The following is a 14,317-nucleotide window of genomic DNA, read 5'->3' as shown; positions in this document are numbered from 1 at the left end:
TGTAAACAGCCCACCCACCTTACAAACAGTGGCAACTTTAAGCAGAAATGTGTTACACATACCCAAACCTTTTATTTACACTGCCACCTTCTGTAACGTACATTTATATGTAAAAGTGTATTAATGTTAGCACTGTTAAAGATAACCCTATCTGTAGTGTTGTTGTTAAACAGTTCAAGGTCGTAGTGGCTGTTGCACTTGTTAAGCTTTCACAAAAGAAAACAAATGTATCAAACAACTATGTACGAGAATCTATAAAAATAATTAGTTAAACAAAACGTCAATGAAAACAAAAACAAATTCAAAGCATAAAGCAACAAACACACACACATAATTAGCCTTTTGGTGTCATGTATTCAAAGAAATAGACAACAACAACAATAAAGGAAACGGAAATCTAAAAGCAAAGTGTGTTCACATCTCTTAATTAAAGTCTACTCATGATCAAATCTAAGTGAAAATATTTGTGTTTGTTTTATTTTAAAAAAATATATAAAAAGAAATACACATGATGCTGTTTATCAAAGGTTTTAAAAGTCTCATGTAAATGATTTGTTTGATAAATAACATTATTTAAATAAACCTCTCAACAAATATAACAACCTGTAAGCTTGGCTTACACTAATCATCTGTCGATATGGCTTTATTTACATGTTGCTTTGAACCTGTGGAATTTCCAGAATTTTTAGATACATTTATTCAAAAATGTACCGATCCATCATGTAAGTTAAAAAAAAATTATTTTAGTATATTTTATATATATGAAATCAGATCATATACCATTACCTACATATATTTTGAACAAATTTCTCTATGTAGTTCTATTCTATTTTAATGACATAGATAAGGTACACCGAAAAAAGTCCTCTTTTATAGGAAGAATGACCAAACTCGTGCGAAAATTGAACTAAAATGTACTCCATATTTTGAGATTTCCACAAAGCGATGTTAAAACCAGCAAACTTTAATGCCATGTTGTACTTTTTAAATGCAGTTCACGAAATGACACCCTCTCATAGAAGAACAAGTATATACGGCCGTAAGTTCGGCCAGGCCGAAGCTTATGTACCCTCCACCATGGATTGCGTACACGCAAAGAAAAAAAAACGTTTGGAAAACGTGTACCGAAAACGTTTTTCTTTTGTTAGAGTTTTTTTAATTGCTTCGAAAAGTATACACTTTTATCACCAAAAAAATTCGTTTGTTACAAAATTTTTATTTTTTCAGTAAAAAAAGTTATTTTTGAACCAACAACACAGTCCATTTCGTTTATATCAAACACTGTTCTTTTCTAAATTTAGGTCTTTAATAAGACACATTTTACAGTTCATAGTAAAAATTTAATATAGTAAAGGGTGATTCTTTTGAGGTTAGGATTTTCATGCATTAGTATTTGACAGATCACGTGGGATTTCAGACATGGTGTCAAAGAGAAAGATACTCAGTATGCTTTGACATTTCATCATGAATAGACTTACTAACGAGCAACGCTTGCAAATCATTGAATTTTATTACCAAAATCAGTGGCAGAAAATCCGCTTTTTTATCGACAAATTTTGTTCAGCGATGAGGCTCATTTCTGGTTGAATGGCTACGTAAATAAGCAAAATTGCCGCATTTGGAGTGAAGAGCAACCAGAAGCCGTTCAAGAACTGCCCATGCATCCCGAAAAATGCACTGTTTGGTGTGGTTTGTACGCTGGTGGAATCATTGGACCGTATTTTTTCAAAGATGCTGTTGGACGCAACGTTACGGTGAATGGCGATCGCTATCGTTCGATGCTAACAAACTTTTTGTTGCCAAAAATGGAAGAACTGAACTTGGTTGACATGTGGTTTCAACAAGATGGCGCTACATGCCACACAGCTCGCGATTCTATGGCCATTTTGAGGGAAAACTTCGGAGAACAATTCATCTCAAGAAATGGACCGGTAAGTTGGCCACCAAGATCATGCGATTTGACGCCTTTAGACTATTTTTTGTGGGGCTACGTCAAGTCTAAAGTCTACAGAAATAAGCCAGCAACTATTCCAGCTTTGGAAGACAACATTTCCGAAGAAATTCGGGCTATTCCGGCCGAAATGCTCGAAAAAGTTGCCCAAAATTGGATTTTCCGAATGGACCACCTAAGACGCAGCCGCGGTCAACATTTAAATGAAATTATCTTCAAAAAGTAAATGTCATGGACCAATCTAACGTTTCAAATAAAGAACCGATGAGATTTTGCAAATTTTATGCGTTTTTTTTAAAAAAAAAGTTATCAAGCTCTTAACAAATCACCCTTTAGAATGTAATGTTGAAAATTTTTCGGAATCTTCCGATCATATCTGGAATATATGTAAAAAAAAAAAAAAAACTTTGGTCGAAGCAGGGATCGAACCCACGACCCTTAGCATGCAAGTCAGACGTAGCAACCACTGCTCCACGGTGCCCAACTAAATGTATTTTTCTGTTAAATAAACTTTGTTTAATCGGCTCGTGGGCGCCGCAAGCTATGCTATATAAATATAACTTTGTTATATGGGTAATTGTCTATTGATGACAATAACGGCTACATGGCTCAGTGGATAGTGTGTTGGCTTACAAATTGCATGGTCCGCGGTTTGATTCTCCGTCCAGGCGAAAGGTAAAAAAAAAATTTTTAATTTATAAAATTGTACAATTTCTTCTACATTGTTTGTGTTACAGAAAAAGGTGCTAAGAACTAAAAAACTTCGTGGAAGTGGGAAAGATGTGAGGAAAAATGCAATTAGCCAGAAAAAAAATTTTTTGAGTTAGTCTTTATGAAATTGTTTTTACATCCTGCAAAAGAATAAACGTTTATCACAAAAAAATATACTTTTCTTCCAAATACACTTCCTTTCAACGAAAAGCAAATGAGAAACGAACTTTGTTTGTCTAAAATTTCGTTTGGGAGGAAAGAATTATTTTTTTGCGTGTAGAAACTTCTACTGAAGACTGTCATGCACAATCGAATTACTTGGGTTGCGGTAACACTTGCCAATGGCAAGGTATCTTAAAACTTCCTAACACCGTCTTCTAAATTGCAAGGTAGTCCATACGTGGTATATACACACAAAAAATTTTCACGAAAATTTTTCCAATTAAAATTTTAATTGAGTTTTAAAAAATATTCAATTAAAAATTTAATTGATTCAACAAATTTTTTAATTGAAACAAAAATCAATCACAAAAATAATAGTATCAATTAATTTTTTAATTGGATCAATTAACTTTTTAATTGACCTTCAATTAATTTTTTAATTGATACTATCATTTCTGTGATTAAAGACATTTCAATTAAAAATTAAATGGATCAATTAATTTCGTGATTGAATCAGAAAAAAATTTTTTTGTGTGTATATAACTAAAAAAGGCCGATTGAATACGTTTGACAAAATTTTCTATAGAAATAAAATTTTGACAAAATTTTCTTTAGAAATAACATTTTGACAATGTTTTCTATAAAAATAAAATGTTGGTAGATTATTTTTGGCTCGAGTGGCAACCTGAATATGAACCGATATGGACCAATTTTTGTGTGATTGGGGATGGGCTATATATATAACTATAGACCGATATGGACCAATTTTGGCATGTATATTAGCGGCCTTATACTAATACCACGTTGCAAATTTCAACCGGATCGGATGAATTTTGCTCCTACAAGAGGCTCCGGAGATCATATCTGGGGAACGGTTTATATGGGGGCTATATATAATTATGGACCGATATGGACCAATTCTTGCGTGTTTGTTAGCGACCACATTTTAACACCATGTTCCAAATTTCTACCGGATCGGATGAATTTTGCTCCTCCAAGAGGCTCCGGATGACAAATCTGGGAATCGATTTATATGGGGGCTATATATATTTATGGACCGATATGGACCAATTTTTGCATGGTCATTAGAGAACATATACCAACACCATGTACCAAATTTCAGCCGTATCGGATGAAATTTTCGTTTCTTAGAGGCTCCGCAAGCCAAATCGGGGGATCGGTTTATATGGGGGCTATATATAATTATGGACCGATGTGGACCAACTTTGCATGGTCATTAGAGAACATATACCAATACTATGTACCAAATTTCAGCCGGATCGGATGAAATTTGCTTCTCTTAGAGGCTCCGCAAGCCAAATCGGGGGATCAGTTTATATGGGGGCTATATGTGATTATGGACCGATATGGACCAATTTTTGCATGGTTGTTAGAGACCATATACTAACATCATGTACCAAATTTCAGCCGGATCGGATGAAATTTGCTTCTCTTAGAGCAATCGCAAACCAAATTTGGGGGTCCGTTTATATGGGGGCTATACGTAAAAGTGGACCGATATGGACCAATTTTTGCATGGTTGTTAGAGACCATATACTAACACCATGTACCAAATTTCAGCCGGATCGGATGAAATTTGCTTCTCTTAGAGCAATCGCAAGCCAAATTTGGGGGTCCGTTTATATCGGGGCTATACGTAAAAGTGGACCGATATGGCCCATTTGCAATACCATCCGACCTACATCAATAACAACTACTTGTGCCAAGTTTCAAGTCGATAGCTTGTCAGCCGGATCGGATGAAATTTGGTTCTCTTAGAGGCTCCGCAACCAAATCGGGGGATCGGTTTATATGGACCGATGATTATGGACCGATATGGACCAATTTTTGTATGGTTTTTAGAGACCATATACTAACATCATGTACCAAATTTCAGCCGGATCGGATGAAATTTGCTTCTCTTAGAGCAATCGCAAGCCAAATTTGGGGGTCCGTTTATATGGGGGCTATACGTAAAAGTCGATCGATATGGACCAATTTTTGCATGGTTGTTAGAGACCAAATACTACCACCATGTACCAAATTTCAGCCGGATCGGATGAAATTTGCTTCTCTTAGAGCAATCGCAAGCAAGGGGCTATACGTAAAAGTGGACCGATATGGACCAATTTTTGCATGGTTGTTAGAGACCATATACTAACACCATGTACCAAATTTCAGCCGGATCGGATGAAATTTGCTTCTGTAAGAGCAATCGAATATATATACTTTATGGGGTCTTAGAGCAATATTTCGATGTGTTACAAACGGAATGACAAAGTTAATATACCCCCATCCTATGGCGGAGGGTATAAAAATACCTTAACATTTTTGATTTTATTCTGTGAAATACAACCTTCGCACGGGTCTTTAAACGTTGAATTTTATCTAAAATAAAATCATAGAAAAATGATCTCTAGAAAACAGGAGCTGTTATATTTTCCAACAACCAAAAATTGTTTTTAGTTTAATCCAGCCATAAAGGTTGAGTTACATATCATGCGTTAATCCGTACGTTGATGGAAGGATTGATATTTTTAAGTTTGAAGCACTCTAACAAAACTGTTGCTTTCAAAGAGAAAATTCAACTCTTCAATCAACGGACGAATTAAAGCATGGCATGTAACTCAACCTTAATACTTAAAATACTTAAAAGCAAAATACTTAAAATCTTCTAAATGTAAATTGCTGCCGGGTTATATAGGCTTTTATCTTTTTTTTTGTTGAATTTATTTCGAAATACAAAATGTTACCCAATCTACGCCTTAGACCTGTTCCATCCATATTATGACAATATTCGATAAAAATATAATCCTCGCCATACATATTTTTCCGCTGGTAATTTAGAGTTTTGTAGGCAAATCGAATATTATTGAATTTCAGTTTTAACAGTTTTTCGAAAAACTTATTTTTCTGCTGTTTAGAGTTTTGGAGGGAAAATGGAATATTATTGAATTTCATTCAATTTAACAGCTTTTTAAGAGCTCTTAAATACAACTCTGTTCAATAATAACTTGGCAGCATTCTACAACAGCTGATGGTAGCATTTATTTTCTTATTTGTGCGATTTTATTTTAACCTAGTAATTATCGCATGTTTTCTTTTGTTTTGTATTCTAAATAATTGATGCCATCTCTTTTACCCACACATTGCAAACACCACCCGTACTCTTCACACCATTCATTCAATACTCATCGTCGAACAGCTGCTTTTGGAATATATTCCTGGTATCCTCGTCTCAGATCTTGTGAAAAAGTAGCTGTATAACTCTCAGATCAAGGATCCAGAACATTATTCCATCAATCAGTCAAACGAATTTTGTATTAATTGCGGCTTTTTAAAACCATCAACATGTCGGGTGAGTCACTATTGTAAGCAAGTTCTCTTTGCAAAGGCCATTATTGTCCATCTAGTGGGTATATGGTGTTGAGTGATTCCTCCTATAGTTTGGAATCATGTACGATATCCACAATGTAAGAAAGACAAACAAATGGTTTGCGTGGACCCTTGGAAAGTTTACAAATCCTTGGAGAAAGGTTTGCTAGTGTTACTTAATATGACGTTGCAGGTCATTGGCCTTGCCTTGGGGTTGTTTAATATTTAGTTGATAGTTCAGAGTACATCCAAGCGTAAGGGAATCAAAAATATATGAAATTTTAGCTCAGATATTTGTCTATGAAGCCTAAAATATGTTTTTCCAGTAGGATTTTGTATTTTCACCTCTTTTTTTAATAAGCCAAACGATCTATAGAATCTAGAAATGTTATCCCTCAAACATATAATTTACACATAAGCCCTTTACCTTTTATCCTTGCCATCTTTATAAATAATATAACTTATTTTCTATAACAACATCACCCATCGTTTTCCAACTTCATTTTATAGAGGTTAAAGTCCAAGGTCTATGATACTTCTATAAATGCCTGATGAAAACATACGTAAACGTGTGCCGTATATGATAAATCTATTTGCAAAGTGAAGAGGGGTGTGGTTATTTTGACCTGATCACCTATAAATGTTTGATTTTAAAAAGTATTATTCTTAATTGTTTCTGTCAATACAAGCAAAGATATAATAGGAAATAATTGTCATAGCTATTGGAGGGGAAATCTTTATTGTGAACTTATACAAAAATATCTTTATTCGATTGATAAGATTGCATACTAACAAGAATAGTTAACAAATACATGCGAAAAAAATGTTACCGGCATTCTGTATAGTTATTTAGAGTTAATGGTTTTAGATATTTCATTCTTTCTATTCCCATGAATCTATTCCTTGTAGATGGATACATTTTTATTCACTATATTTACTGTAATCTAAGCAGCTGCACCAAATAAAAAGAATGGAAAAGGTCCAAGGCATTAAGTCAGTAGCATTTGGTCTTTCTATATTATTTAAGTTAAAGAAGGGCCTCCACATGCTGGTTTTCAGGACCCACTTTAAGGCATAATAAGAACGACACCATATTTGTTCAGACCAAATCATTTATTCTCAACCTATGCTATGGATTGGATTGTTTACTTGTTCACACTACAATTAGATCTTCTCTCGAACATAAAGGATGAAACCTTGAAAAAAATGGCTGATAAAGCAAAACCGCGGTTCTACGACAAAATTACACCTCGAATTTCTCAAAAGTATGACACTCTCAAAGTCCAACTCTGAGTTGTCTACGACAATTGTTCATAAAATTATAGAAAGGGAACCATCATGGTACAATGGGTTCTGGGTCCAATTTCAGTTTCGACCGAACACCGAGGTTTTTTATCCCCTCTCAGTAATACTTGTAACATATTTGAGAGTTTCAAAACTACTTTAAGTAGTTTGACCCTAATGTGAAATGCCGTTCGGACTCGGCTATGAAAAGTAGGTCCCTTCCCATTGAACTAAATACGGAATCGGAATGCACACAGTGATAAGAAAGAAGTTCAGCAATCTGGTATTGCAATGGACTGAATAGTCTAATTAAGCCTGAAAAAACGGTCTGCCCAACCCAAGCTATTATTATAGAAGTGAATCGTCGATTTTCGATAATTTGTAATTGGAACATTAACTTTTCACTCGGTTCAATTTCTCGTACCACATATAAGATGTGCTTTCTATACCCACCACTGTAGGATGCTGGTGGATATATAATAAGTTTGCCGTTCCGTTTAAAATACTTCAAAATCAAGTTAGAAGATGAACAACGGTCCAGGCTTTAATACCCGCATGTAAACTGACCCCCCTATGTGGTTTCTTAAAAATCTAAAAAACGCAAGTTTTGTCCGATTTGCTCGAAATAAAAAATCTAGAGGTGAGGTTCATAGATAGGTTGCCTAATATGGTGTGTATCGATCCATGTTTTGATCCGATTTCTCGATTTTAATACTTGGTCCTCTAGATACTACATTTTTTGTCTTATTTTCCTGAAATTAAAAATGTATTTTAGGTGCACAAAGGTATGTTCTAAATATGGTGTGTTTGGTCCATGTTTTGGTATAGACCCCATATAGGCAGACATCTTGATTTAACTTTTTTGGCTCCTACACACCATAATTTTTATAAAATTTCCATGAAATTGGAAATCTGGAGGTCTTATAAGTCCACAAGTAGGTTTGGCGAAAATGGTTTATATCGGTCCATAGATTGTTATAGGCCCCATATAGAGCGAATTTACTTCTTTGCCATCTAGACACTGCAAATTATATCCCATTTGCCGGATATTTGATATCCTGAGGGCCTAATATGCATCAGTTCATGGTTTCACATAGCTTCCATAAAGACAGATCTCCCGATTTGTTTTCATGAGCTTCTAGACATCGCAATTTTTATCCTATTTGCCTGAAATTGTAAATTTAGAGTTAGAGGTATAAGTATGCCGAATATGATGGGTATCGGTCCTTATTTTAGTTTGGTCTTCATATCACGGTTGTCACAGTTGTTAGTATTCTACGAAAAACGGTAGATTGTACTGTTTGGTAAAAAATTTTATAGAAATAAAATTTTGAAATAGAAATAAAATTTTAAAAATTTTTTATAGAAATACAATTTTGAAAAAATTTTCTATAGAACTAAAATTTTGACAAAATTTTCTATAGAAATAAAAATTTTTTAAAGAAATAAAATTTTGACAAAATTTTCTATATAAATAAAGCTTTGACAAAATTTTCTATAGAAATAAAATTTTGACAAAATTTTCTATAGAAATAAAATTTTGACAAAGTTTTCTATAGAAATAAAATTTTGACAAAATTTTCTATAGAAATAAAATTTTGAAAAAATTTTGTATAGAAATAAAATTTTCACAAAATTTTCTATAGAAATACAATTTTGACAAGATTTTCTATAGAAATACAATTTTGATACAATTTTCTATAGAAATAAAATTTTGAAAAAATTTTCTATAGAAATAAAGTTTTGACAAAATTTTCTATAGAAATAAAAATTTGACAAAATTTTCTATAGAAATAAAATTTTGACAAAATTTTCTATAGAAATAAAATTTTGACAAAATTTTCTATAGAAATAAAATTTTGACAAAATTTTCTATAGAAATACAATTTTGACAAAATTTTCTATAGAAATAAAATTTTAACAAAATCTTCTATAGAAATAAAATTTTAACAAAATTTTCTATAGAAATAAAATTTTAACAAAATTTTCTATAAAAATAACATTTTAACAAAATTTTCTATAGAAATAAAATTTTGACAAAATTTTCTATAGAAATAAAATTTTGACAAAATTTTCTATAGAAATAAAATTTTGACAAAATTGTCTATGGAAGTAAAATTTTGACAAAATTTTCTATAGAAATAGAATTTTGACAAAATTTTGTATACAAATAAAATTTTGACAAAATTTTCTATAAAAATAAAATATTAACAAAATTTTCTATAGAAATATAATTTTGACAAAATTTTCTATAGAAATAAAATTTTGACAAAATTTTCTATAGAAATACAATTTTTTAAATTTGGATGTATTTTATTTTAGAAATTTCATTTCATTATACGTAAAATTTTCATTTATTTTGATCAAATATTCTATGGAAATATAATTTTGACAAAATTTTCTATAGAAGTAAAATTTTGACAAAATTTTTAATAGAAATAAAATGTTGGCAAAATTTTCTATAGAAATGAAATTTTGACAAAATTTTCTATAGAAATACAATTTTGACAAGATTTTCTATAGAAATAACATTTTAACAAAATTTTCTATAGAAATAAAATTTTGAAAAAATTTTTGATAGAAATAAAATTTTGAGAAAATTTTTTATAGAAATAAAATTTTGAGAAAATTTTCTAAGGAAATAAAATTTTGAGAAAATTTTCTAAGGAAATAAAATTTTGACAAAATTTTCTATAGAAATAAAATTTTGACAAAATTTTCTATAGAAATAAAATTTTTAGAAAATTTTCTATAGAAATAAAATTTTGAGAAAATTTTCTAAGGAAATAAAATTTTGACAAAATTTTCTATAGAAATACAATTTTGACAACATTTTCTATAGAAATAAAATTTTGACAAAATTTTCTATAGAAATAAAATTTTGACAAAATTTTCTATAAAAAAAAATGTTGACAAAATTTTCTATAGAAATAAAATTTTGACAAAATTTTCTATTGAAGTAAAATTTTGACAAAATTTTCAATAGAAATAAAGTTTTCTCCTTGCCCCTGTATACACCGATTTGACTTTTTGAGTTTCTAGACACCGAAATTTTTATCCGATTTGCCTGAAATTGGAAATCTAGAATTATTTTAGGTTTACAAATAGGTGTACCGCATATGGTGTATATCGGTGTAGGCAGATCTCCCGATTTGACTTTCAGCGTGGAGAGATCTCCCGATTTAACTTCCGCAGCTTCTTGATACAGCAATTTTTATCTAATTTGACTGAAATTGAAAATCTAGAGATATTGAATTCTTTAAAATTTCTTTTCATAGATGTAATTATTCGTATAATGAATAATTTAAACTATCAAATTCTAAATGAGAATTCCTTTTGAATATATTTGTAACTATTTTAGATTTATTTTATTAAATAAATAAATGAAAAAATATGATCTGCAGGATTTATTTGGTACACTGGATCTCGTACTCTAGAAAATTAAGATTGACCTTGACATTTCTGGGTGGGTGTTTTATGTTTTATCTTCTTAAAACTTTTTGACCATTTGTTTTATTTTCACATTATCATTGAGTGACGTATGTTGTATATACATATACATAAATAGATAATTTCTTCAAATCGATATTGAATTGATTTGCCAATTTTTTGTTTGCTCACCCAAATTTTACAACGAATTTATGTCACCTTCATATGCCTCACCTGAAGTCCAATATAAAAATTCAAATTCTTCCTTAATATCCCCAAAAAATATTCAACTTCCGTGGTCTAATCTATTTCCATATCAAAAGTTCAATAATGGGGCAATTTGCCAAAAAGGGTATAACGACTTTTTTATTGACCTAGTCCAATGAATTTAGTTTCCTTTTAATATAGATCAATACGCTGATAAGTCAGCATGATTTAGGCCAACAAATAGTTTAATAACCTCTTCGCATAAGACTTACGTTATCCTTTTGCGGCCATAGTGCTTTAGGTTCTATTAAAACAAAAGAAAAACGTTCGTCTTTTTTTCTACAAATAAAATTGAAATTGAGACGACGTTATTCGCAAGTAAATGACTAGCGTTCTACTATCATTTAGGGTTTCATGTTAACTGATGACAAGAATGCTAGTAGTAGAATGCCACTCCAAAGTGTATACAAAACAATAATATGAAAACTATATCGACGTCAGAGGTATCTCAAAACAAAGGCCGTTGTCGCTCTTGTCTAAGGGCTATCATAACGATTTGTAAACACAACATTTTCTTTATAGCAAAAAAAAAGTAAAAAAGTAAAATTAAGCACGATGTTAAAAGTAATTTCGCTATGCAAAACAGAATAAGAATATAGAAATGAAATGAAAAAAAAATATGATACAACAAACGTGGAAAACATAAACATTCACACCACAATCCAACAACACAACCACCAACACTTGGACTGTCAAGAAACAGACTACTGCTGATATGAACGCAATCTAACCGCTATGAGTACCTTGGAAATGTTAACGGTTGTTTAGTACTAAAACGTCTTCCTCGGCATAAACACTGGGCTAAAGAACGGCAAAGCCCTTATACATCCACACGAACGCATTGCTGCGATTTTCCATGCACAAGATTCCTTACTAGCTGGATATTGCTTTGCGGATATGTTTGTTGACACTTCACATTTTCTCTTCGTCGTTGGAACATTAAGACGCATAGCCTAGTGTGACCGATAGAGAAGACTTAGGATAGGAGGATATCATATCCATTTGTCATCATCATGTTTAGTTATAGTTGCATGCGTTTATTCATACCGCGTCCCTCGGTATCGCGCGGTACTTGTTCTTGTTGTTTTCAACCTTGCCTTATACCCTTAGGTTGTTGCGGCTGCTGTTCGGCTTTGAGACCGCGTTACAAGCGTCTTGTGGATAATATATTTCCGGTCAACTCTGAAGATGGTTTGGTCAAATCAAATATGGAAAAGCTGACCTTTTACTCTCTCAGCTCACCAGACAAATTGGATCGTATTGGTGAATATCTATACCAGAAAGCATCCAAGGATATTAATCGCAAACGTTACAAGTAAGTATAGAATGCAAAATTATTTAAAATTCAATTCCAATGCATATCTAAAGAATATCCATAATTTATGATAGCTATAGTGTGGTAGCATATGGCAAATAATAGAAGGAGGTGAATTCATAACAACAAAAGTCCTATAATAATAAATATTTTCTCAGCCGCCACAATTAGATGTGTAGCAAGACAATTGAATTGTATCATTTATTACCAACATGTGCCAATATGTTGGACATCTTGTTTGTTTCTCATTGTGGCTTATTTATAATGCAGTCCCACCGAAACTGATTCAGTCTATATGATGACATTGTTTTTGCCAGATGTTTAAATTTAAATTTTATAAAAATTGAATGCCCAGAAACAAAATATTACAAATATTTGTTTTTTATTTTGATTAAAGATTTAAGTAATTTAACAAAAAAAGTGATTCAAAAAATTATTTTCTTGAATTAATTTCAATTAAAAATTTATTAGCTTAATGAATAATAGAGTCCGACCGAAACTGATTCAGAAAATGTCATAAAATGTTTTATTTATTTATTTATTTATTTATTCATTCAGAGCTCGAAATTTAAATTCAAATTTTATAAAAACTGGATGGCATGAGGAATGATTAAAAAAAGTTAAAACAAATATTTTATTGAATTAATTTCAATTAAAAATTAATTAGATTAAAATGTTTATGCCCGAAGTTTAAATTTCATAAAATGTTGATGCACGGAAAAAAATATTGCCAATATTTTGTTTTTTTTTTCTGACTAAAGACATAATTCAATTTAAAAATAAATTTAAATTAAAAATTAATTCATTCGATTATTTTTTAATAAAATAAAAAATTATAAATTGAATTAATTTCAATAAAAAATTAAGAATTAGCTTAATAAATTTCGTGGTCCAAACCATTGTGGCTTATTTATAATGCAGTCCCACCGAAACTGATTCAGAATATGTGATAACAAAATATTACCAATATTTGCTTTTTGTTTTGATTAAAGATTTAAGTGATTTAAATAAAAAGTGATTCAAAAAATTATTTTGTTGAATTAATTTCAATTAAAAATTTATTAGCTTAATGATTAATAGAGTCCGACCGAAACTGATTCAGAAAATGCCATAAAATATTTTTGGCCGAAGTTGAAACTTAAATTTTATAAAAATTGGATGCACAGAAACAAAATATTACCAATATATCTTTTAAAGCTTTGATTAAAAATTTTAGTGATTTAAAAAAATTAAAAAAAAAAATATTTTATTGAATTAATTTCAATTGTTTGTGCGAAGTTTAAATTTCATAAAATTTTGATGCACGGAAAAAATTGTTACCAATATTTTCTTTTTTTTTTTTGATTAAAGACATAATTGAATTTAAAAATAAATTTAAATTAAAAATTAATTGATTCAATTATTTTTTAATAAAAAAATTTAAATTGAATTAATTTCAATTAAAAAATTAGCTTAATAAATTTCGTGGTTCAAACCAGCTTTTATTTCTGTAGGATTATAACGTTAAAACCTAAACGCTAAATGAAAAATTTTGCGATTCCGAATAGTGGACCAGTGTTGCCACATTTGGTAGTTGGTCCTTTGGAAGGATTGGCAGACCTGGAAAATATTATCTTGAGACTACTAATGTTTTTTGACCAATCAAAAAATTATAGTTGGGTTGTTTCCACGATGAAAAATTAAAGGATGAATAAAATCAATAGTCTAGGCGGAGAAGTAGCACATGTTTGAATAATATGTCACATCAAGACTCAACATTCCAATAGTCGTCTTTTTCCAGAATCAACAAATTCTCCGTTTGACGTACGCCAATTGAATTCAAC

The 14,317-nt window shown here is 30.9% G+C and overlaps 1 protein-coding gene across 5 annotated transcripts in view; it reads left to right on the top strand.

The window, feature by feature from the left end:
* The first annotated feature begins 487 nt into the window (after positions 1–487).
* Positions 488–14,317, top strand: part of stmA (Protein EFR3 homolog stmA) — a 55,168-nt gene continuing 41,338 nt past the window's right edge. For 2 of the 5 annotated variants that reach the window (XM_075309989.1, XM_075309987.1), the window contains exon 1: positions 11,943–12,494. In XM_075309989.1, coding sequence (XP_075166104.1) covers positions 12,193–12,494 — 302 coding nt within the window. In that variant the 5' untranslated portion in view covers positions 11,943–12,192. Of the gene's footprint in view, positions 723–5,999; positions 6,183–11,942; positions 12,495–14,317 lie in introns of those variants that run through there. The other 3 variants (XM_075309988.1, XM_075309990.1, XM_075309991.1) reach the window with 3 other exon arrangements.

The sequence above is a fragment of the Haematobia irritans genome, chromosome 5 (assembly GCF_050003625.1).
Source record: "Haematobia irritans isolate KBUSLIRL chromosome 5, ASM5000362v1, whole genome shotgun sequence".
Classification (NCBI taxonomy): domain Eukaryota; kingdom Metazoa; phylum Arthropoda; class Insecta; order Diptera; family Muscidae; genus Haematobia; species Haematobia irritans.
The sequence above is the reverse complement of the archived record's forward strand: the minus strand, read 5'-3'. Positions and strand labels throughout refer to the sequence as shown.